The following is a 22,260-nucleotide window of genomic DNA, read 5'->3' on the forward strand; positions in this document are numbered from 1 at the left end:
ACATTGGGAGTCAAGTTCTGCTCAGCTGTTTGCTCAGTGTGATGTTTCTGCTCTTGGTCTTTCTTACCCTGCTGAGTGACCACTCTTAAGAGCTCTGCAGGGCACTGGGTGCTGTGGCTCTGATTCTTTAAACAAGATCTTCTCTACAGCTAATCCTCAATGATTTTAATAACTATTTTGCTCCCCTGGCAAAATTGGATTATAGCAGAGAAATCAGGTTGTATTAAAGAAATTAATCAATTTCTGTTTGAAGAGACTGTAAGGCTGGAAAGCTGTATTGCTTCATATGTTTTTCCTGTGATAATCCTGGTGTAAAATTATTTGCCTTAATAATACAAGTTACCTCACATTATTTCTGGGGGTGGTAATCTGCAAAATCATCTAAGTATTATTTGTATGCCATGATATAAATTTTACATAAATCAAGGCATTTGTATAAATTTTTAACAGTACTTATAGAGGCATACTTATTCTTCCTCAAAAATATTTTTCAGTGTTACCATTATGGTGAAGTGCTGGAGACATAGGGATTTCAGTTACTGGCTCTGTACAAAATGAAATACAGGCCATGCATTCACCATTGTCCCACTCATTTTTCAGTCTAGTCCTGACAGAACATTTGTCATTAGCAAGACTGTACAGTAATTTCAGAGTTTGGTCAATCTTTGAATTTGTTTTCAATATTTAATATTACCAATGCGCATTCCAATATTGTTAATAAAATGGACTGAAGGTACTGAATTTTTTTCAGTCTAAAAAAATGGTATTTTTTATCAGATGGTGTTAACTTTATTACTTTATGTTGTATTATGACTTTTTACCTTGTAACTTACTGAGAACCTTTTTTATTTGGCCAAACAATGACTTGGGACCCAATAACTTATTGCCTGTCCATGAGTGATAAGTCAGCATAGTGCAGAATTTGCAGTATTGCTAGTTTTTGTAATTTTTCTACAGATTGAGCAATTTTGTGTAGTAATGGTTTGCACATCCATGGCAGCAACTAAGATTTTTGATTGAGGACCTCAGCTTCCTTTAAGATAGTAAGTTTCTAGCCACCTTGGTTACAGAAAAGTTGGTAAACATGCCTGAATGTGTTTAAAACACATAGTGTCAAGACACACATAATTAATTTTTTTGGAAACTAATGAGTTATGGAGACAGAATGATGACCTTTGAACACTTGTGGCTGCCAGTGCTGGCATGTAGGCGTTTTAACCTTTCTGCTGGCTTTCACATGCATGCCATTTCTACTGAGTTAGAGATCTATGTGGTTTTGGCAACAAAAGCTTTTCCACTGTGATTAGCTTCTCTTTTGGTCTGACTTAAGCTTGCTTGTGTTCTTTTATGATATATGCATATTCCTCTCCTGGTCTTCTTAAAATCCCTTTTTGAAATATGTGTAAGAGCTCCCTTCATTGACATTATAAAAGATGGTTCTGTGATTAAGACCTGTAGAGTTTGTCTTAAGTGTGTAATTGTGATTTAAAGAAAATGCACCTCTACATACTGCAGAGAGGAGGTCTAAAATTTTCATCATTAGAACTCTGTTAGGCACTGGGTGAGAGTTGGCAGAGTTGTTCCACTCCAAGCAGTTTAAAAACACTGGTTTCACGTTGCAGACTTCCATGGGACTCATTGTCACTATTAATGTTTGCACTTGTCAAATGGAACAAAACAGAATAGGAGAGGAGGCTGTAAACACCTAAAAAAGTAGGTCAATGGGCCAGCAGGTTATTTGGCCATGCAAGAACGAGTGACTTCATTGAATCACACTGTAATTGTTTTTCTCCTCTTGGCAGATTTTTCTGCTATGCTTTAACTTTCTATGTTAATGTTTGCATCTGCATTTTAACTACTTGAGAACCTTTGTTAGGTGCAAGGAGAAGGCACTCTAACTTTTCAAATCAAATAAGTGATAATTCTGGTGTTTTCCATAAAAGTCATCAATGAATTTACAAGTAGCATAACCTTAGTTTACAGGTTCCAGCTTCCTTTTTAGATTTTAATATACTTTAAAATAACATTTTTTAGAAATGAAAGAAGTACACGTTGTAGTGAATTTGTTTTATTTTCAGGACAGTAAGCAAGACAGATAGAAACAGGGAGAGGGAAAAAACCTGATTTCATGTAGCTTAAAAATGTGGAAAGCAGCATGGTTCAAGGGAAGTAACTATAAATGAAATGTAATTGTATAAAGAGACTGGAAGTAGGCAATCACTTATGTCAGTGCAGAGTTCTTGTTTGGAAGAAGTTCAGTTGTGAAGCAAGTTTGTGATACATTCTAGGAATTGATTTTGAAGTGGGTTTTTAAACAAAGAGTTAATGGCAGTGTTTGAGGAAGAAGCAATAATAATGCAACTGGACAGCTTTGCTAGTTGTGAACAGCAGCAGCATTCTGCACTTGCTGGAGTCCTGAGAATAACAATTTTGGAGACTTGGAGAGGAGATGTAACACAGAAAGCCAGAAGAGACCCTAATAAGAACTTGAGTGAAAAGATGTTTAAATAATGGTGTATAAATACGCTTTGAAGGTAGTGTAAGTGGATGTGAAGAGGTAGATGATATGAGTGATACCAAGTTCGAAAGTGAAAAGGACATCAAGGCTAAAGATATAGGCATAAAGTGATAGCTTAAAGCCAAGATAAAACTGTGTCAGAATGTCTTGCTTATCAAGAAGAACTTTTAAGCAATTTCAATTCAGAAAGTAAAATACTTGAGCTATTTTTGATAAGCAGAATATTGCATTTAGAGATTATGCTCATTAAAACAATTACTTGTCTTTATTAAAAAATTAAGAAGTAGATAATTTTTAAACTCACTGATTTTCAAGTTCTCCATTGTTATTTTTTGACAGTTTGGAATTTATTTTATGCTGAAGAGGATACCTCTAACTCCACATTGTTCTTCACGGGAGCCAGGTTTCATCCCTAATCCTCATACTTCAACGAGTCCCAAAGTGTAAAAGGTAAAACTGTTCTTATAAGGTTCCCATGGCTTTCAGTTATCAACACTGATGGGCTGAGTAGCAGTGTTAAGTAGTGTCTTTTGCTCTCCGGAACATGACTGAATTTGAATCTTAGAAAATAGTCCTAGTCCTTTATTTACCCAGTGTTTGCTTTCAGCTTGACTGGTTTTGGTGGCATTATCTCTGCAGTCTTATCCTTGGCATGTATAAGCACTGAGAGTGTTCAGTGTCTTGCAAATTTGGATGCAAAGAGAGAAGGGCCAAACCTTGAAAGATGAGAAACCAGTGTGCTACAGGTGCATTTCCTGTACTTTTCAGTACTTTAAACTCTCTGTCTGGATACCAGATCTAGGTTGTTGGTTCTGACACAGAATCTGTAGATTGTAATGAATGATTTTGTTGAATTCTGGGAATTGAGCACTCTGTTAAAGTGAAAAATACTGACTTTTAATTTTGAATTCTGCATAGTGAATATGTCAGTTATGTCACAAGTAGAAGTTTTCTGTATTTAGCTGTACAGGTGGTTTTCTTTTGCAGATTAGGGAAAGTATATAATTTGTCTTACAGAATTTCATGTTGCTCTTGATCCCTATAATTTTAGGTGCCATTTCTGTATCAAAATTAGCACAGAGCTAGAAGTGTAATTAGTGCATAGTTGTATTAGTGCTTGCCATGTAAGCTAAATGAAAACAAGTTTATATCTTTTGTCTTGATTGTAAACTTAGTTCCATGCCAGTCACAATAGTTAGCTTTTACTGCTGAGCAGCCTGTCTCTTGTTGCACACTTTTGTCAAAAATTCAAACAGACACTTCTTCACAATTCACTTTTCTCATGCCATTTATGGCTGGTTTTAAATGCCACAACTCTGTTACTTGACAAAGTAATTTGGGGAATTTATTTTGTCAGTATGGCCAGTGCAGTTGTTATTTGGAAGAATTGGAGGGAAGAGCGGTTTGCTGCCAGCGTGTCTTCATAGCACTGGATTTTGGAGGTGAAGGCAAGGCAGAGGTGGTCCATACTAATTGAAGAAGTGGCCATTTGAGCAGAAACACCAGCACACCTTGTGACATGCTTTGGAAGACATTCTGCTGCAGCACAGCTCTCCCATTTACTTTCCTGCTGCACTCAAGTTATGAAACGTTGTGGTGAAAAATGCTATTCTTGTGAAGGAAACCCACACAGTATGTGGCTGTTGCAGATGCAGAGATAGTTTGGTTAATCACAAGCTTTCTTCCTCAGTTTGTTCCTCAGACTTTTGCTGCCGTATTTCTTGTGGTATTGACACTGCAAGTTCCACTGGTTTTAGTACTCTCAGAAACAAATCTTTTTCAGAAAATATTGAGTCACTAAATGAACGATTAAGTTTGTAGCCTGCTAAAAATTAAGTTTGTAGCCTGCTAAAAATTCCTGAAGATCGGCAAGTTCAGCTCTTACAAAACATGCTGCAAACAGTTGTTGCCTAATCAGTGCCAATGTTACAGTCCTGCTGCTCCATTTGAGCGACCTCTGAAAACTGACTTTTCATATGAAAGAAACAGGTTTAATTCTATTGTTTTATGTTTGAATTTAAATTTAGCCTTTTCATAACCTATGTTGTATTCCTTCTCTCACTGTTAATATTTTGTTCACATTCTTAACTAAAAGTCAAATGCACATCTGGAAAACTAAAAACTTCCTGTCATGAGTAAGTGACTGCTTTTAGATATGGTAAGATTAAATTTCGCACAGTACATAGATCACAGTCTAATCAGTATCTTGTTGTTATCTTTTTACATGTCTGTGATAACAATGTGCTCAAGAAAAAGTACAGTAAGAATAAATTATAGTTTTAAAGTACTATATCCCAAGTGCTTTCTATTTGCAGTGTTTTTAAGTACAATGTACTGCTAAGTGTATTTAACATCTGTTCAGCCCTCAAACTTATGAGGGTTCTTTAGGAAAAAGTTCAGATAAAAAGTAAAAGCTATATCTGAATTCAGAGTCGTAAAGAGGTCTGTATTGGTTTAGTGCAGACTTATTTACTGTAGCCTTAATAATGTTCTCTTCAACTCTGTCATGTAAAATGAGGTATTAAGGCCCAGGTTATGCTGGTAACGGAGACTGCTTTAGAGGAGGTAGGAGGGCAGAGCAGAAGGCTGGAAGAGAGGGGAGGATTAGGAGCAAATGAAAATGCTAGTATGCTTTAACAAAGAACACATTTTTTTTCCCTCAGTCACATTTTGATACTTTTTCTTCTCTTTCAGGCAAGCGTACAAATGTCTACCACAAGACTAAAGTGTGCTATGTTATGTTTTTTACCATAAGCACCCATAAAATGAGCTCCATTGCAGACAGGTATGTTTATAGATATGGAGAGTTTTGGGAGAATTACTGTTCAGTTCTTTCTTTAATAGTATTTTGTTGTACAGTTAGTACATTTAGATGTCAACTTATGCAAAAAATTAAAGAGTGAGGTTTTGGTTATTTTTGACAAAGTTAATTTGGTAGTTGCTAGATGTGTCATTTTGTAGTCACTGGAAATAGTGATTTTAATTGCCTGAGGTTAATCTTAAAATGCATTACTTGTTTTCAGCCTTGGAACAACATCTGTGCAAGCTGAGCTGATTTTTAACGTTTACTTGAACTATTAATTTTTTCAGTACTTCAGTTTTTGATTAAGAAAAGCAAATACATTTAAATGATTAGTGTTGCTGTAGATGATAGTAAAGTGACCTGCTAACCTATTTCAAGGGAAAAGTAATAGCTGAGGTATGTTGATTCTGCTTGATTCCTTGAGCTGCACTCTCTTAGCAGCTTAGGTGAACATCTGTACTTAATATCCTGTATATTGCCACTTTTGAGACTTTAGAAAATGAAACTTGCATCTAATTTATGTCAAGTTAAACACAATTTAAAAAAAAGAAGAAAAGCAAAAGGTAAAATGTCTATAATGCTTGTTTAACTTGTCGGTTCTTGTAGTGAAATTCTGTGGCATCTCACTGAACCTTCAGCCTTTTAAATGTATGACTTGCTTCTAAAAGCTTGATGTTATGTAGTAGCATACAAAATAGTAACTTCCTAACATCACTGCTTATCATAATGTACAGTAAAATTGCCTGATGGTTTATAAATCAGAGAGATGAGATAAGCATTGTAGAAAAGTTACTTGGCTTAAGGGAAGGAAACATTAGAGTAAGAAATGTCAGGGTAGACACACAGAGGTCAGTGTGGGCAGCCCTAAATAGACTGAAAGCAGGGAGAAGTTAGAGAAGTAACATGTGAAAGTCCATTATACAGCAGTTTTGGGAAACAGAAGAACAGTTTTGACTTCACTTTCAAAGCAAAAGGAAGATAAACAAAGGAATTGTATGAAGGATGCTGAGGCATCTTTAAAGGAAAACATTCTTATTTTGGTTTTTTAACCCCTCTTTATCAGTAGATAGACAGTTGTCAAGCTAAGAAAGATATGTGATACTTATTGAGGAAGAAAATTTAATGAATAGTTACTGTTTAACATTGATACTAATTGTGTATTTATGAAATTAAATATGTGGATGAAGTATAGCATATTCCTTAGCACTCTTCCACTAATAGTATTTCAGAATTCAAGAAAAATGTATATTCAGTAATTGGAATGGAAATTGCCAGTAAGTAAAAATAAATCATATATGTCCTCTCCCATGTTTTCAAAAGGGTAAGGTAATGCCAGTAATCAAGAAGAGAGAAAACCGAATTTAAGCATTGTTCGATTAAGTGTTTGTATAGGGCTGTAAGTTCTTTTGAGAAACAGTTGTGTCAGAAATAGACGTTTTTTTTGCTTTTTCTTTAGTAAATGCAAGCAGAACATAGAAGACTTAGCTTCAGGTTACTGATTATGGTCCTTGTGAGACATCACAGTAAAACAGTTGCTTTCTTGATGTAATAGAGATTATGATAGTGAATAGTCAGCTCTTCCCCTTCCTCCTTCTTTGTTATTGGACTTTAAAGGAGAGGAATTTCCACTCCAACATTTAGTTCTTTTTGTTTCTTTCAGAAATGATGGAAGCATTTTTGATGGGCTGGTGGAAGAAGATGACAAAGATAAAGCAAAAAGGTAAATTTTGAAGTTACTTAAAGCTAAGAAAAGTTCTGTACTTTTGGCTTTAACTTATCAGTGTGATTTCTAAACAATAAAATGGTTACTCTTAATAATAAGCATATTATTCAACAACATTTCTTCTACTGTGATTTTTCAGGTATATTGTATATTTATAATTTTGATTCAGTTATTGTGTTTTGTAAAAAGGATATTTTATTCCAAAAGCTTCGCTGTACTGTTCTTTGAGGAGGAAGCCATTCTTCATAAACATTGTCTGAGATATGGAGTAGGTGTTTTTGTGACAGTTATCACAGCAGAAATTCTAAAGGGGCTGTTGGCTTCAGGAATCTGGAAGTAGTATACAGCTTATAAGAAAGTCTCTCAGTTTTTATAAAACATTTTCATATTTGCTTTTCAGAGTGTCTAGAAACAAGTCCGAAAAGAAACGTCGAGATCAGTTTAATGTGCTTATCAAAGAGTTGGGTTCCATGCTTCCAGGTAATGCTCGGAAGATGGATAAATCCACTGTGCTGCAGAAGAGCATTGACTTTTTACGGAAGCACAAAGGTAACAATAAATGTTATTTATAAATTCTTAATTTTTTAAGTGATACATTATTACAAAAAAATTAAAAATTTTGCAGCTTCCTTAAGGAATTTGTCAGAAAGTTGTGAAGCGCTTTTGGAGAAAGATATTCTTAAGATCATCTGGGTAGCAGAGACATAACTTTGTAAAAGCCAGTACTATTTGTTTTGTCCCATAGTTGTCAATGAAATCTATTTCACAAAGAGAAGATTTATTTTTGAAATAACCTCTAAGTGTTTTGTTCTGGACAGATGTTGGTGCAAGTTGTTAAAAGTTTTGCTTCACAGGAAAACTGCTGATCCCTTTGACTGGAGAAGTACTTGCTGGAAATACTTATTTGGTTATTTAGATAAGCCTGACTTGAACAGTTGATTTGTTGCTCTGGGTTCTACATGAAGCAAGATAAATCACTGACAAGCTAGTCCCAGAGAAGTTAGTGCTCCTTCTTGTCATCTCAAGTGCCTACACACCTTGCTGCTTAAACAAAGGTGATAAGGCAGTAGGGCATTGTGGTTTCCAGCAATGTTTCTGAGTTGGTTGCTTGACAAGAGAAAGTGAAATACTGGGGCAGAGAGACCAGGAGTGTAGGCATTTTTGCTTTTTTTTTTTCCTTTTAGCTGGGAAAAAATGCCAGAAAAATCTACAAATACATTAGCTAAATTTTAAAGTTTTAAGATGTATGCATGGATGTATAAGCCACTGAGTGTATGTGTGTGTGTTGTTATTTAAAGGTCGTGTGAAATGTCAGCACGATCAATATCCTTGAACATCCTTGCTGTGCTTTGTTCCTCTGGCTGTTTGCATCAGCCCATGGTGGGATATACCCAGATATGTTGTACTGAAGTTTATTACAAGTTGTTATTTCAGTCATGAAAAAAATTCTTCCACCAAGTGTATTCTTGTTTGTGGCTGTTAGATATTATATATATAAAAATATCTCTGTTCCTGCTCCTACACTTGTTCTTAATATGGCACCTTGTGGTTCACACTGTCAAAAATAAAATGAAAACCAAAGAAAATGGACTCTTTTGCTAATTAAATAGTTTCCTTGGATAATTTCTTGCAACACATACTAACTAGAAAGCAGTAGGGTCAAAAGAAGTAGCTATAAGGTTATAAAATAAGTAAAGCTATTAAGTGGATGAATAGTTATGTAATTATCAACAATATATGTGTCAATTTAAGGTATGAGAAATGTTTTTCCATGCCCTAGCATGTCTCTTCCATTAGTGTTATGTTTTCAGTAACACCAAATGTGTACTGAATATTGCTATTAAAATTGTAAACATAACTCAGATGAAAGAGGAGGGGGATATAATTTATATGAGAATTTATAGATTTGGGGGTTTCCTTTCCAATTAAATATTGATTATGCTGTTTTAATTTTCTGAGATACATGTATCTCATGACAAAAATAAAAGCAGTATGAAGGCCCTTCTTGTGTAAAATTTATTTATTTAGGTTATAAGGCTTTGTGAAAATCAGTTCTGTTTCAAAATTAATTTATCTTGCTGATTCCTGCCACAAAACATAGAACAAATGTGTGTCAGCCAGCCAGCAGCACCAGTCATATTTTTTCTTCAAAGTGCTTTCTGAGATTTGATTTTTTAATAAAGGGGCAAAAAGCAGCTCTGGAGATGGTTGCCTTTTAAGGCATGGCACTTCTGTCCTTCACTTGGTGTGACAGAATGCAGCTCTGTGTGACTGCACATATCATATTAAGTTCCCTAAAGCTCTGGCTGCCCGTCCTTACTAGCATTGCTGTGCAGTATTTTACATTAAAGTGTTTTTGGATAAAGTGTTGGCAAAGTTCAGAAGAATATTTTATCTTCTGAAGTGCTTGGATATGTTACAATAGAGCTGAATGACCTAGCAATAAATGGATTGTTCAGCACTGAGTAGCTGCTTTATGATTGAAATCCTACTGTGTTCAGCCACCAGGATTTAACTGCATTGCTTCTGGGTCTTTCTGGACTATCTCCACATTATCCAAGCTAGGTACTCTGGCACCAGCTCCAGATGAACTAGCTGAATTGGTTGTTGGCCAGTGTGGATTTCTCACTGAGAAAATATGGGAGACTAAACACACTGAAATTGTCTCACTGGGAGCTTCTCTTTGACTAATACTGTCTGTCATATTTCTTTGAATTTGTAAACAAGAAATTTTTTAAAATTAGTAAATACTGAGGAATTTAACTGCAAGTAGAATAATTGCAGGTAGTTGACTGATACTCCTACAGCCCACAGAGAAATGGTACAGATCTTGGCTTGGCTAGCAATTTCTTTAGAGAATTCTCAGTGCTGGTGTAGGCATACTTCAGATAGAGGACTTGAAGACTGAAGTTTAATGTGCAAGTTTGGTTATGCTCTTTTTGTTACCTGGCTCAGGAATGTGGCCCTACTGTCATTTATCCATGAGCGCAACCTTCTGACAGAATTTCTAGGTGTTTCTCTGAAGGTACCAAGTGAAACAGATTCTTTCTGTTGCTTTCTGTTTGCCTCTGTCATACTTGCTCTAATGATGGAAAATATAAAAGAACACCTATACTTGTGGTATTTCAGAATGGTGGGTTAAAGGCATGAACTTCAGCTTTTATTCAACATAAACCCATTCTAGTGCAAAAGACAGTTTTTTTAATTCTGATGTAGGATGGTTATAAGGGCCAGAATGAGCCAGTGAATCAGACTTTCCCAGTTTAAAGTAAAGATTATCTGTGTTCTGTGGAATGAATGCACTAAGTCCCTGGAATTTTGCCTCCACTTTGGTGGCAGAGCTTTTCATTTTTGTGTCCTTTGACTTGCCCTTTAGTGTTCAGTATCTTTGTGCTAACTGAAAAGCTACATTTGGAGTTATGCTTAGGTTTTATTTATTCTCCAGCCCACTCTTTCTGCTTTGTGCTACCGTTTCAAAACAGATTGGAAGAGCCTGATTAATTTCTGTTTTGTGAGATCTGATAATTGGAAAGTCTTATTTGTTGTTTTTTTCACCTCTTCTTGCAGCTTTCCACTTTTGGCCAGTTTCTTGCATGACGTTGCTGTTGTTTGCTGTTCTTTTAGTTAAGTCTAAAGCTCTTTTATAAAGTTTTTCCCCTTTGGTGTGGTAAACAAAATTACAAACTGCTCCAGCCCTTTGCATATTTTAACTCAATTCCAGGTTTTCTGGCTCTTTAAATCACCTTAACTAAAACTCTAGCTTATGATCTTTGTGCAGATTTGTCCTTTAAAAATCAAAAACCTTAAAAATTGGTTTGGTTCTTTTGATTTGTCTGAATACTTAATTGCTTGTCCAAGATTGTTCTTAAAACCGGCACTTCTGTGATGCCCTTGTTATTCATCAAAACTGAAGCACTGTGAGGTCTCGCTTCTTTTTGTTCTGGATCTTGGTTGATAAGGAAGCATCACTTTCAGAACCCTGGGCCAGGCTTTGCTTAGCAGCTGTTGATTCTCTCACCTATATATGGAAGTTAATCTGTAAATTTCTCAACTCCTTCAGGAATCTCTGCTTAATCTCTACTTCTATGTCCAGGTTCATCTGTATGTTTGTAAGAGGCAGGAATTCTAGAATGGTGTCTGTCATACAGCACTTAACAATCTTGGTTGAAAAACTACTCTTTTTTTGAGTCTAACCAGAAAAGAGCAGGAAGAAGAGAAACAACAATGACAATTTTTTTTTGCAAGGGTTAAAATGACAAAGATTTGCCAGGATACTTGAGCATTAGCCATTTAAATTACATAAACAGATTAGGAATTTTGGCTTTCTAAACCTTTGTAAACAACACTCTTAATAAAACATTTTATTATAGTCTCAGAGGAAAGCATAGTATTTTTTCACTACCAAAGTCCATTACTTCAGTATTACATTGAAGCCTGTCAGGGCTGCAACACAAACTGGTTGAAGGAAAGAGAAAACAAATTTAATTATGACAGAGGAGAAGACATTTATTTTCTTTTTAAGGAGCAATATCTGCATGTAATGAATGAACAGCAGAGGAGACTGGAGAACTTTCTGCTGTTTCTTAACTATGTATATGTAGTTTATGGGAAAAAATGGCTTTTGGAAGTGTTAATCCTTACACTGTGTATGTGTTTGATTGTAGAAATTACTGCACAATCAGACGCCAGTGAAATTCGACAGGACTGGAAACCAACATTCCTTAGTAATGAAGAGTTCACACAGTTAATGTTAGAGGTATATTATTTCTGGTTTTCTGGGGGTAGAATAATTCCTCACCAGGAGTCATTCCATTATGAAATTTTTCAGTTTGATGGCATGCCTTTTATTCTCATACTTGGGTTGTAACCATATGTTTTCATGAAGATAAACTGTCAAAATTCCTATGTATTCAGTGTCAGAATTTTCTTTCAGAAAAGCAGATTTTCTTTGACCTACATTTTCAATTAAATAAACAAAGTAACAGAGCAAGTCTATAAATGAAGGTGTTTACTGTCCAAGTGGATATTTTAAATTATCAGCATAAGGAAGGTACTAGAGAAAGAATTACTAAGCCTAAGTTAAAAATCCTAATTATGAAAAAGGCATAACATATCCATGTAACTTGTGAGCAATAAATGTTTTAATTTCTTTACTTGCTATTCTTTCCAAAACTTGTGTGAGAGCGTTACTTTGCTGAAGATTACGTGATTAGTTGCAAAACTACAGAAAGAAACTTTAAGTATAAGCTATTTTTTCATTAAAAATGAGCATAAGTCATTTATATCTTGTTAATGAAACAATTTTTAATAATAGTTAAATGAAAAGTATTACAAATTAACAAAAACTTTTAATTTTCATTCCATAGTTAAACCTTTGCTTTGATGCACAGATACAAAAAACATTCAGGGTTTTGGTATTCTAAAAATTTTTTTAAAAATCCTCTGATATAAGAGGTTTTTTCTAAGATGTGAGCTGTAAAATTTCCTGTTTAGAAATACAGTTCTGTCATCCTTTTGTTGATAGTTTTCAACTGAAACGTGTTGTATTCAGAGGAAAGAAATTTGAGTTCAGTGGAAGATAAGGCAGTCAGAACTGTATCTCACAAGTTTTCAGTAAAATCTCACTGCAAGTTTCTTTCTTTGAGATTGGGCATATTGAGATTTTAAAATACTGAAATTAGTTTATTTTGCTGGCTGTTTTATTTGCTCTTCTCATAGTTTTCCCACATCTTCTTGCTTCTGTCTCTAGCTCATTTTTATGAGCTTTCTGATGTCTAAAATGGTGACGGAATTAAAAATAACAGGCAGGCAGAGTGGGAGTTGGGGAAAACAGTGGCTGTCTATATATGTACTTGCTTCTGAAACCACAGATTATTTAACAACAGAACAGTATGGAAATTGTAATGCTTTTAGTGTAAAAACAGGATTAAGGATTTTTAGTAGGGAAAGATATGCCCATTTCTGTAATAAACGAAAGTAAAATTGATCTGGATTATTTTCTGTATTGAATATAGCTTAATATTTTAAGTATGCTCTGTTTCTTTTTTATTTAACTGCCCATTATGTTTAATTTCAGGCTCTTGATGGTTTTTTTTTAGCAATTATGACAGATGGAAATATAATATATGTGTCTGAAAGTATAACTCCCTTACTTGAACATTTGCCAGTAAGTAACAAATTGCTTTCAGTAACATATCAGTTTGTCTGTGGTTGATTGGTGTTCTGATATGAGTACTAATTAATTGTAGGCCTTTTTGGATTTGTAGGATAGATGTATGCTTTGTTTTAATGTTTCTGTTTTTTCTTCAGCACAACTGCTTCCTACTGGTCTATCTTCTATATTAAACATTTCCTTTGGAAATGCAGAATGCAGTCAGCACTGTGTTAGAGGGGATTATGAAGTGCCTAGCATCAGTTTCAGTGTAACTGAAGTAACACAGTTGATTGTAGGAGACCCTTTAGAGTTCACAGCCTTTACATGAGTCAGAAGAGTATTATGAAAGATCTAAAAAATTGAAATTTTTTTAAACTGCTTTTTTACTTCTTTCTTGACAAAGCACTCTGGTAAATACATTGGTGCTGGTTCTACTTTTTAAGTTCAGTATATACTTTTGGGTTTATCATATTCACTTATCTTTAATCTGGGTGACATTGTTCGCTAGTACATGTAACATTCTAGTTTTTAAAGTTACCTTTGAATAATGTTACTCTGAAGTGAGGCAAATTAATTGCTGTGAGCAATTGATGAGTTAAATTGAATGCTTTTCTAGAAGTGAAGGACAAATTCTCTTTAAAGGCAAGTTGTCTGACTGTGGTAAGAGACAAAATAAATTCTCTTAAGGTATGCATGATAACAGTCTGAGAATTTTTAAAAACATGCAGGTAATTGTGATTTTTATTTTTTCTTATAGTAGAATTTGCCAGGTTCTCAGAGACACGTTTGTTTCTGGTTTTTAGGTGTGATTTATGAATTCTAAACATACATTTTATGATTCCTCTTTTTTGAATATTTATCCAAATGCATTTATGCATATAATTGTTGCTCAGTTTTGCTGCATCCATCTCTGCTGTTCTCAGTTTTGTGTCCATAGCTGTGGAACTGTTTATAAAATATGGTAACTGGCAACTCATCCTCACCCAGCAGCTCATTCATCGCCCCTCAGTGGGATGGGGGAGGCAATTGGAAGGGTAAAAGTGAGAAAGCTCATGGGCTGAGGTAAAGACAGTTTTATAGGTAAAGCAAAAGCCGTGCCGGCAAGTGAATCAAAGCAAGGAATTAATTTACCACTCCCCATGGGGCAGGCATATCAGAGTGAGGTTTTTTTTCTTGGAAAGTACTAATATGTATTCCAGCCAGTGGCTTTGTTGAGTCAGTAATGAGCTGTGGCATTGTTTTGTATTAAAATAGTAGGCTTTGTGACATTGTACATCTTGAATTAATGCTTACTAAATCTTTTTCTTTCAGTCTGATCTTGTGGATCAGAGTGTATTTAATTTTATCCCAGAGGGGGAGCATTCAGAAATTTATAAAATATTGTCTTCTCACCTGCTGGAAAGTGATTCCTTGACACCAGAATACTTAAAATGTAAGTAGTTATTTTCGGCTAACCCCTGCAGGCAGCTCAGCCCCACACAGCCACTCCCTCACTCACTCCTCTCAGTTGGATGGGCAAAGAATCAGAAGAGTAAAAGTGAGCAAACTTGTGGGTTGTGATAAAGGCAGATCAACAGGTGAAGTCAAAAGCTGTCTGCACAAGCAAAGCAAAATAAGGAATTAGTTTGCTCCATCTGGTCAGTAGGCAGTTGTTCAGCTATCTCTAGGAAAGCAGGGCTATGTCATGTATGATGATTACTTGGGAAGACAAATGCCATAAACCCAGATGTTCTCCCCCTTCCTCCTTTCCCCAGCTTTTATTGCTGAGCACAGTGCCATACAGTGTGGAGTATCCCTTAGTTCAGCTCTCCCTGCTGTGTCCCCTCCCAGCTGCTGGTGCATCCCCAGCCTCCCCACCAGTGCATCAGAGTCAGATAAAGAGAAGGCCTTTGCACTGTGGAAGGGCTCCTGAGCAGGAATGGACACATCCCTGTCTTAGCAGCACTGTTCTGGTCAAAATCCAAAACAGGGTACCATGTGAGCTGCTGTGGAGAAACTTAACCCTATCCCAGACAAAAGCACTACAGTGGTTGTGTTAAAACTATCTACTTGGAATTATACAGGATCAGTTTTTCTAGTGTTACTTAAGCTGGCACATATACACAGGGCTGTTCTTCAGCCCTGGAGAACAAAAGTGTTACTTGTGTCACCCCTGCTCTAGAGTAGAATTTCCAGTTATGTTGCCTTTCAGTCTATAAATTTCATGTGTGACAGAAATGTTCATATTGTTTATAGAGCTTCTATTTAGACAGTTTTAGCAGTTGGCAAATATAAATACATGGCAGGCTAATGGAGTTTGGGAGCATGTGCTTTAGTGAACTTAAGCTCAGGGCATTTTCTTTAATACAGCTCCGGTTCTCAGAGGTTTTCATGTCACTAATATTCAAGCCCTTTGTGCACAAAATCTAAAGGAGTTCTTTAGGTTAGTTACTGTCGTGCTGGTTAAAAGCAGCCAATGTTGATGCCTTATGATTTTACCCTTTATATTTTTCAAATCCTGTATAGCACTAGTGCATAACTCTAAACTCCATATAAAGTGTTAGTTAACTATTGGTCAGACAAAACAATCCCTCTAGGCCTGAGATTCAAGAACACCCTACAGCCTCAGGCCCCAAAAATTGTAAAGAAAAGTGAACTGAGGTGGGGAGCAAACTGAGGGTATATGACTTCATTACCTGAAGCTGTAATTGGAGGATTAACCCCCAATATGTAAATGGACCAAATGTATATCTATATCTGTCTGAAAACCTCATGACCATTGTCCATCTTGGGTCTGTCCTCTGGAAGGCTTCTGACTGCCCAAGGTGTACCTGCTTGAAGGCCTTTAATAAATATCCACTTTATTCTCTTATTCTTGTCTAGCCTGTTATAGGTAGCCACTCCAATGCATCACTGTAGCTAGCTGTACTCACTACACTTACAGTACCTCAGTTGTATTCAGCTTAATTATTCCTGCATTTCATTTCATGTTGCATGTGTCCTTCATCAAGCATATAGCCTATTACTTTGTTTATTTTTTTTCCAGCAAAAAATCAGCTAGAATTCTGTTGCCATATGCTGCGAGGAACAATAGATCCAAAAGAGCAACCTACATATGAATATGTAAAATTTATAGGAAATTTCAAGTGTTTGAATCATGGTAAGTAATTTCAGCAGTGTTGGAATGGAATACGTAGGCAGCTCCACAGCTAAACTGGCTTGGGACCATGGTGCAAAATGTAGGTGAACTAAAATCAGGCTTTCAAAAGAAGATCTTGAAGCAGTTTTGTTAATTCTATATTGGTGTAATGGAAAGGAAGGAAAACTGCCTATCACGTGTCACAGGTCTGTGTATTTGAATGCAAAATGTAGTAATTGTGCTTAATGCTTTAAATTAAAGAAAACTAGTATTCTGTAAAGTATTGTTCAAAAGAATGTAAGAGAAATTTAAGCAAATGCTTTAACATAAAGAATCTGAGTTTAGTTCAGCGTAAGCCATATTTAAGCAGGTGACTGACTTAAAGATTAGTGGTACAGAGTACCTGCAGTTCTCATTACACAGGCAACTGAGAAGGAACATGTAGGTTTTCCCCCCATTTCAGTTCTGTGCTTCACTTGACAGGAATTACCCCTCAGGTGAGTGGGTGGGCCCTACAGTTTTCCACATTGAGTTCCTGCTCCCTTCCACTGAAATTATTTTTATTAGCGATGTGTAATATTCTTTCTCTGTACTGCATCTCTAATCTGTTTGGCCAGGTTGTGCTGACTATTTACTTGAGAAGCCTGTTTATTTGTCCAGGTGGGTTCTGCAGTGTGGTCAGTAGTAAATTCTTAGAAAGCTCACCCAAAAATATTATGAAAACCAGTATGTTGTAAATAAATCTGTGGGGTTTTTTATCTGATACCAGTGTTTCACAAAATGAGAAGAGGTTGGGTGCAAATGCAGTTAGGTAATATTATAGGAGACACAAGAAACAGTCCTGAAAAGGCCAAATATCATATTAGTCCTGGAATGAGGAGCTGGGAAACTGCAGACCTATTGGTTGCAATTCAATATTTGGAAATACTCTGGAAAAAAATAATTAAACATATATGAATTTCAGGAAGCTAGCAGGGAATTGAATGGCAATCACTGTGGATTTTTCAGGTAGAAATAGCATCAAATCAGTTCAGCTTCCTCTACCAAAGAGTAACACACTGTGTGGATAAGAAGATAAAGCACAAACAGTGATGGACTTTTAAAATGTATTTTTGTTATCATATTCTCTTCTCACAAATATGTTAGGGAAGCACTTGTTAATTGAAATTGCTGGAGGGTAGCTGCAGGAACTGATTGAAAATGTTAACCAGTGTTATTTAACAAAGTGCAATTTTAATTGACAACTTCTGGATTTAATCAGTATTTTCATTAATGTTACGAACGATGGAACATAGTTTGCAGTTATGAAATAATCCACCAATACCAACAGAACAGTTCATCCCCAAATTTAGAAAAGAAATTAATTTGGGCTAAAAACCAGAAAAATTGACTAAGAAATAATGCAAGTTACTACATTTAGGAATATTAAACTATATGAACAGGGATAGTTGCAACCAGTTACATAGCAGTCCTTTAGGGAAAGGAGTTACTGTGGGATGTAAACTGAACAAGTCACCTTGACCAGCCACCAAGCTGAGAAAATGAAAAAGCCTTTCTAAAATATAGTCTAAATCACATGAAATAATCCCACTGTACACTTAGCACAAGGCAAGATAAACTCTGAAGAACAAAGGACAAAGGCTAAGAAAAAATAAAAGAAACTGCCTGTTTTCTTTCTGACGGGAAGAGGAAGGAGGTGTAAGATGAAATTGCATGAAGGAAGTTCAGTAGGAGTTCTAATCTAGAGCTGAATTAAAACCACTGGGGCTTTAGAAAGCGTTCAAAGTGATTTGAAATCACCATCTCTAGACCTTAGTAAATATAAACTAAATTGATAAGTGCTGGAAATGAAAGATAAGGTTACTCTGTTTTGAGGTCTTGCCCATCATTTGCCTCCTTTTGATTCCATCTCTATGATTCAATAAGTGGAATTTGTTCCCAGCTTAGTATCCTGATCCTTTCACTTCCATAATTGTGCCTTTGATTCTTCTGTTACTCAGTATGTTGTCAGCATGTGTTGCTTAAATGTGATGGAAGGTCTAGAAAAGAAATACTTACCTCAGAGTTCAAAAGAAAATAATAGCCAAAATATAAAGATACTTTTCAAGAAAGTGTAATCCAGTGATTTTTACCAGTTAGCAAGGATTAGAACCATTACTAGTTCCTTAAAAATGCTCTGTCAGCAATAATATCATATTAGTGGTAGTTCTGGTTCTTTGGGAAAGTTACTTGATGGTCATGTTCCCATTACTACTATGTAACTACTCCTACTACTGTGGTACTATTCCTGTGCATGCAAGTCTAGATATGGAGCATTCTTCTTAAAGCCTGTTAAGTTACAAGCAAACCACAGATAAATATTGGGCCACTTATCTTCTGATATTATTGCCATTTTCCTCCATACTTACATTGCCATGTGTGTTGTCATCTCCTCTGTCTGCCCGCAGTTCCCAACTCAGCGCACAATGGTTTTGAAGGAACTATTCAGAGATCACACCGGCCTTCATATGAAGAGAAAGTTTGCTTTGTAGCCACAGTTAGATTAGCTACACCTCAATTTATCAAGGTATGTACAAATGAAATCACTTTTACATCATTCTTAAATGGACTCTGAATGGGAAAACTTCAGAGAGAATGCACACAACATTTGAAATACTAATGAAGACTGTAAGGAATCCTGTTATATGAAACTGGAAGTGTCTGTTTCTTACTTCAAATAAACTAAGTTTTATGCAAAGTATCAAACGAAGTTGTGGTGAACACTAATTTTAAATAGTAACATAAAAGAGAAATATGCATGAAGTAAATTTCCAAGTCCACAGGAATATAATTTAGCAAGATGAACTTAAACAATATGAAAGATTACATTGAGATTCCCCTTTCACTGGAGAAATGATTGATTTTAGTTGAAACTTGGATGTGAATTTTTTGTTGCTGGCGATTTTTCTGCAGTTTGACACAAGTAAATCTTGGAGAGCTTAATGAAAGCTTACATTACTTGTCAGTAATGAAGTTAGGTTTGGGGTAATGGAAATCTTTTGTTTCAGTGCAGTTTTTCAGAAACTCAGTAGTTTAAACCTACTGTTTTGCTTAGCTGCTGATGTACAATGTGAAGTTGCCTTTTCAAGTTTAGAATTGAATGCATATGATACTTGTAGTTCAATAAGTATAATCCTGTTTCTCTCCAGAACCAGTCAAAATAAATACTCAGGATACAGTACACTATAGTCTGTGATTGTGATTCCAATTATAAGTTTCATACAAATGCATGAATCAAGGTTCAGGGTAGTTTGCTACGTGACATTTGTTCTTGCAATTCAGCTTTAAAGTAATGCCATGAAATGTATGCAGCCTGATGTTAAACTACTGTAGTAGTCTGTAGTACAAGAACTCTTAACATTTAAACATTCTGCCTCTTAAGTTTAAAACACTGAGCAGTCTTGAGCTTAAGACTGTTGGTGGTAGCTTCTGAAGACATGGTTTCAAAAGCATACTAGGGAGCCTGTGGAGAAATCATATAAACCTCTTCAGTTCTGTCAGGCTGAATAGGAATTTTGTCTCTCCAGACACTATGCCAGAGAAAGTTTATTCTTTCTGAAGCTATAGAAATCTGTCATGTGACACTTTTCTTCCCATGCAGGTCTAAAAAATATTCTTCCTGTTATGCCTACAGTTGGTAGATATGTTATATGTGGGTAGATATGTTATATGTGGGATATTTAATGTGCTTCATTAAATAATTGTGGAAAAAAAGACCAACCTGACATTTGCAATTGCTTTTGTCTTTTAAAGTATGACAGTTCATAGTAAAACTTTTATGTTTCCTACTTCTGGAAGCTGAGGAACATCCATTTATGATCTTCAAGTGACTCAGTCTCCTGCAGGCTAAAGCCTTACAAATTATTCTGTGGCCAAAGTTTCATTCTTGTACTTGAACCTCTGAGCCCTTAGTGCCCAAGGAAGCTTCCATGTTATAAAATTTTTAATATTCCTCCTAAGACTTTCAACTGATGCTGTTTATTTGGGAAACCTTTTGAAGAAGATTTACATTAAAGAGGAAGACTCAGATTAAAGAAGAAGACTTACATTAAAGACTTGATACCTTCTGTTATTATTGAGGCTAGCATTGACTAGACTTTAGCAAATTAGTGTATGTCAGGAATTTTATGATCCCAATAACTTCACTAACAAATATGTGATGCAGCCAGTAAGGAGATGTGTGTTTCAATACTTGCCTTATTTAAGGTAGAACATTTCTGCTCATCTGTCACTTACTTTCTTTATTTCAGTTGGCATATGGTTCCAGATTTTTTTTTTCTCAAATATAATTTCTCAGGATATGCAATACTTTTTGCACCTTTAAAGTTCACGTTTGTATTTTATGCATATGACTCTACCACTTCTGCAACAAAACATCTCACAAATTTTGCTCCCTAGTGAAGGCATTTGGTTTAAATGCCTTTAAAACATTTGTCTTGCATTTTGGCTAGTTGATGATTGCCTCCTATCAAGAAGGCAGGATTAATCCAGCCAAAAGGATTTTACCAGAATACTTTTTGTTACAAATGAAAGTCCTTTCTTTTCTAGATGCCTTGTTGACAACTTCAACAAGACGCCTTGTTGAACAAGCTGGCTTCTGCCCAGGGGTATTTTACAGTGGAATATCTGCAAATTATTAATATAAATGCATTGAGTAATTGGATACTAACCTGCTGCCATTTCCTCTCTAACCATTATGTTTTTACTGTGGTTTTACTGCCTGCACTTCAGTGATTTTTACTTCTGTTTTGACTTGTGCCAAAATATTTAGATCAAAATAAGCTACAAATCAAAAGTATATCTCAAGGATATACTCTTGCTCTGTCATTTCTCTTACTTTGAGTGGTGCTTTATTAAATGCTGTAATTTTAGAAAAGTAGATGAGCTTTTGGTTGTAGGGGTAGTTTCAGGTTGGAAGCTTAAGTCTTGCTGACTGGAGTTTACATCAACAGTCATAAATTTGTGCCCAGAGTTGTTAAGTTCAGTGCCTCCATCTAATTCATCCATCGTTCCATCATTTTCTAAGTCATTGTCTTTAGACTTTACATTGATGAATGTGAGGGAAAAGCATTGCCTAGGTATGGTCACTTTTTCCTTTTTTAGGAAGATAACTTAGATCTATTTAAAAAACTTTAAAGTATGCAATTAAACTCCTTGGATTATAACCTGAAAGAATGAAAAGAAAGGTGGTCCCTCTGTTGGTCTTCTGCTGTATTTTTCTGCAGGACTACTTTAGTTACAGATGTTTTCAGGGCAGCAGTGTGCTCATCTGTCCACATTGTTATGAGTATTATGTCAGTGTAGCAGCAGCTTCCACATTGCAGTTTAGGAAACTTTTTTACCTCATCATCGATAGATTCCAGTGTGCTCCTGGCACTGGAAATACCATTGCAAGCTCCTGCAAATGACAAATGTGTGCAGGTGTCCAAAAAAGAAACATTTACTTATCTCTTAATTTTAATGTAATTCTTTGAGGGGTGTATTTGTGTGCATGTATTCCACTGTCCATCTTCCTTCTCATAAGGCAGTACTAGAGGAGTTTGCAAAGGAATTGGCTGGCTTGGGGTGCGTGGTATTGTGACTGTCTCTGCATGAGGCACAATTCTCAGTGGGGCATATTCTCCTTTCTTGAAGGGGACAGTAGATGTTGACAGTAGAAATCAACTGAAGTTGTCTGAATACATTTGAGTGGAATACATTTAGAATTATGTGCAGAATACCTTAAGATTCTGTTGTAATGGAAATACAGCTGTTCTCTTACTTTTCATGAGTTCTAAACATAAGAGTAGTGTGTTATTTGAAGTACATGTCTGTGCACTCAAAGAGATTTAGGGTACTTTGTGTTCACTAAAGGGAAGAATCATATTCCTAAACTCCGAGTAATAAGACTATTTTACTAATGTTG

General features: G+C 35.7%; 1 protein-coding gene across 3 annotated transcripts in view; it reads left to right on the forward strand.

Moving 5' to 3' along the window:
• The window catches only part of CLOCK (clock circadian regulator), a 63,561-nt gene that overhangs the window by 25,353 nt on the left and 15,948 nt on the right, over positions 1-22,260 (forward strand). For all 3 annotated transcript variants that reach the window (XM_063157256.1, XM_063157255.1, XM_063157254.1), the window contains exons 4-12: positions 2,858-2,968; positions 5,213-5,303; positions 6,982-7,041; positions 7,445-7,593; positions 11,709-11,800; positions 13,121-13,210; positions 14,510-14,630; positions 16,224-16,337; positions 18,764-18,882. In XM_063157256.1, the coding sequence (XP_063013326.1) occupies positions 5,257-5,303; positions 6,982-7,041; positions 7,445-7,593; positions 11,709-11,800; positions 13,121-13,210; positions 14,510-14,630; positions 16,224-16,337; positions 18,764-18,882 (792 nt within the window). In that variant the 5' untranslated portion in view covers positions 2,858-2,968; positions 5,213-5,256. The remainder of the gene's footprint in view (positions 1-2,857; positions 2,969-5,212; positions 5,304-6,981; positions 7,042-7,444; positions 7,594-11,708; positions 11,801-13,120; positions 13,211-14,509; positions 14,631-16,223; positions 16,338-18,763; positions 18,883-22,260) is intronic.

Source organism: Melospiza melodia, chromosome 5, assembly GCF_035770615.1.
Source record: "Melospiza melodia melodia isolate bMelMel2 chromosome 5, bMelMel2.pri, whole genome shotgun sequence".
NCBI lineage: Eukaryota > Metazoa > Chordata > Aves > Passeriformes > Passerellidae > Melospiza > Melospiza melodia.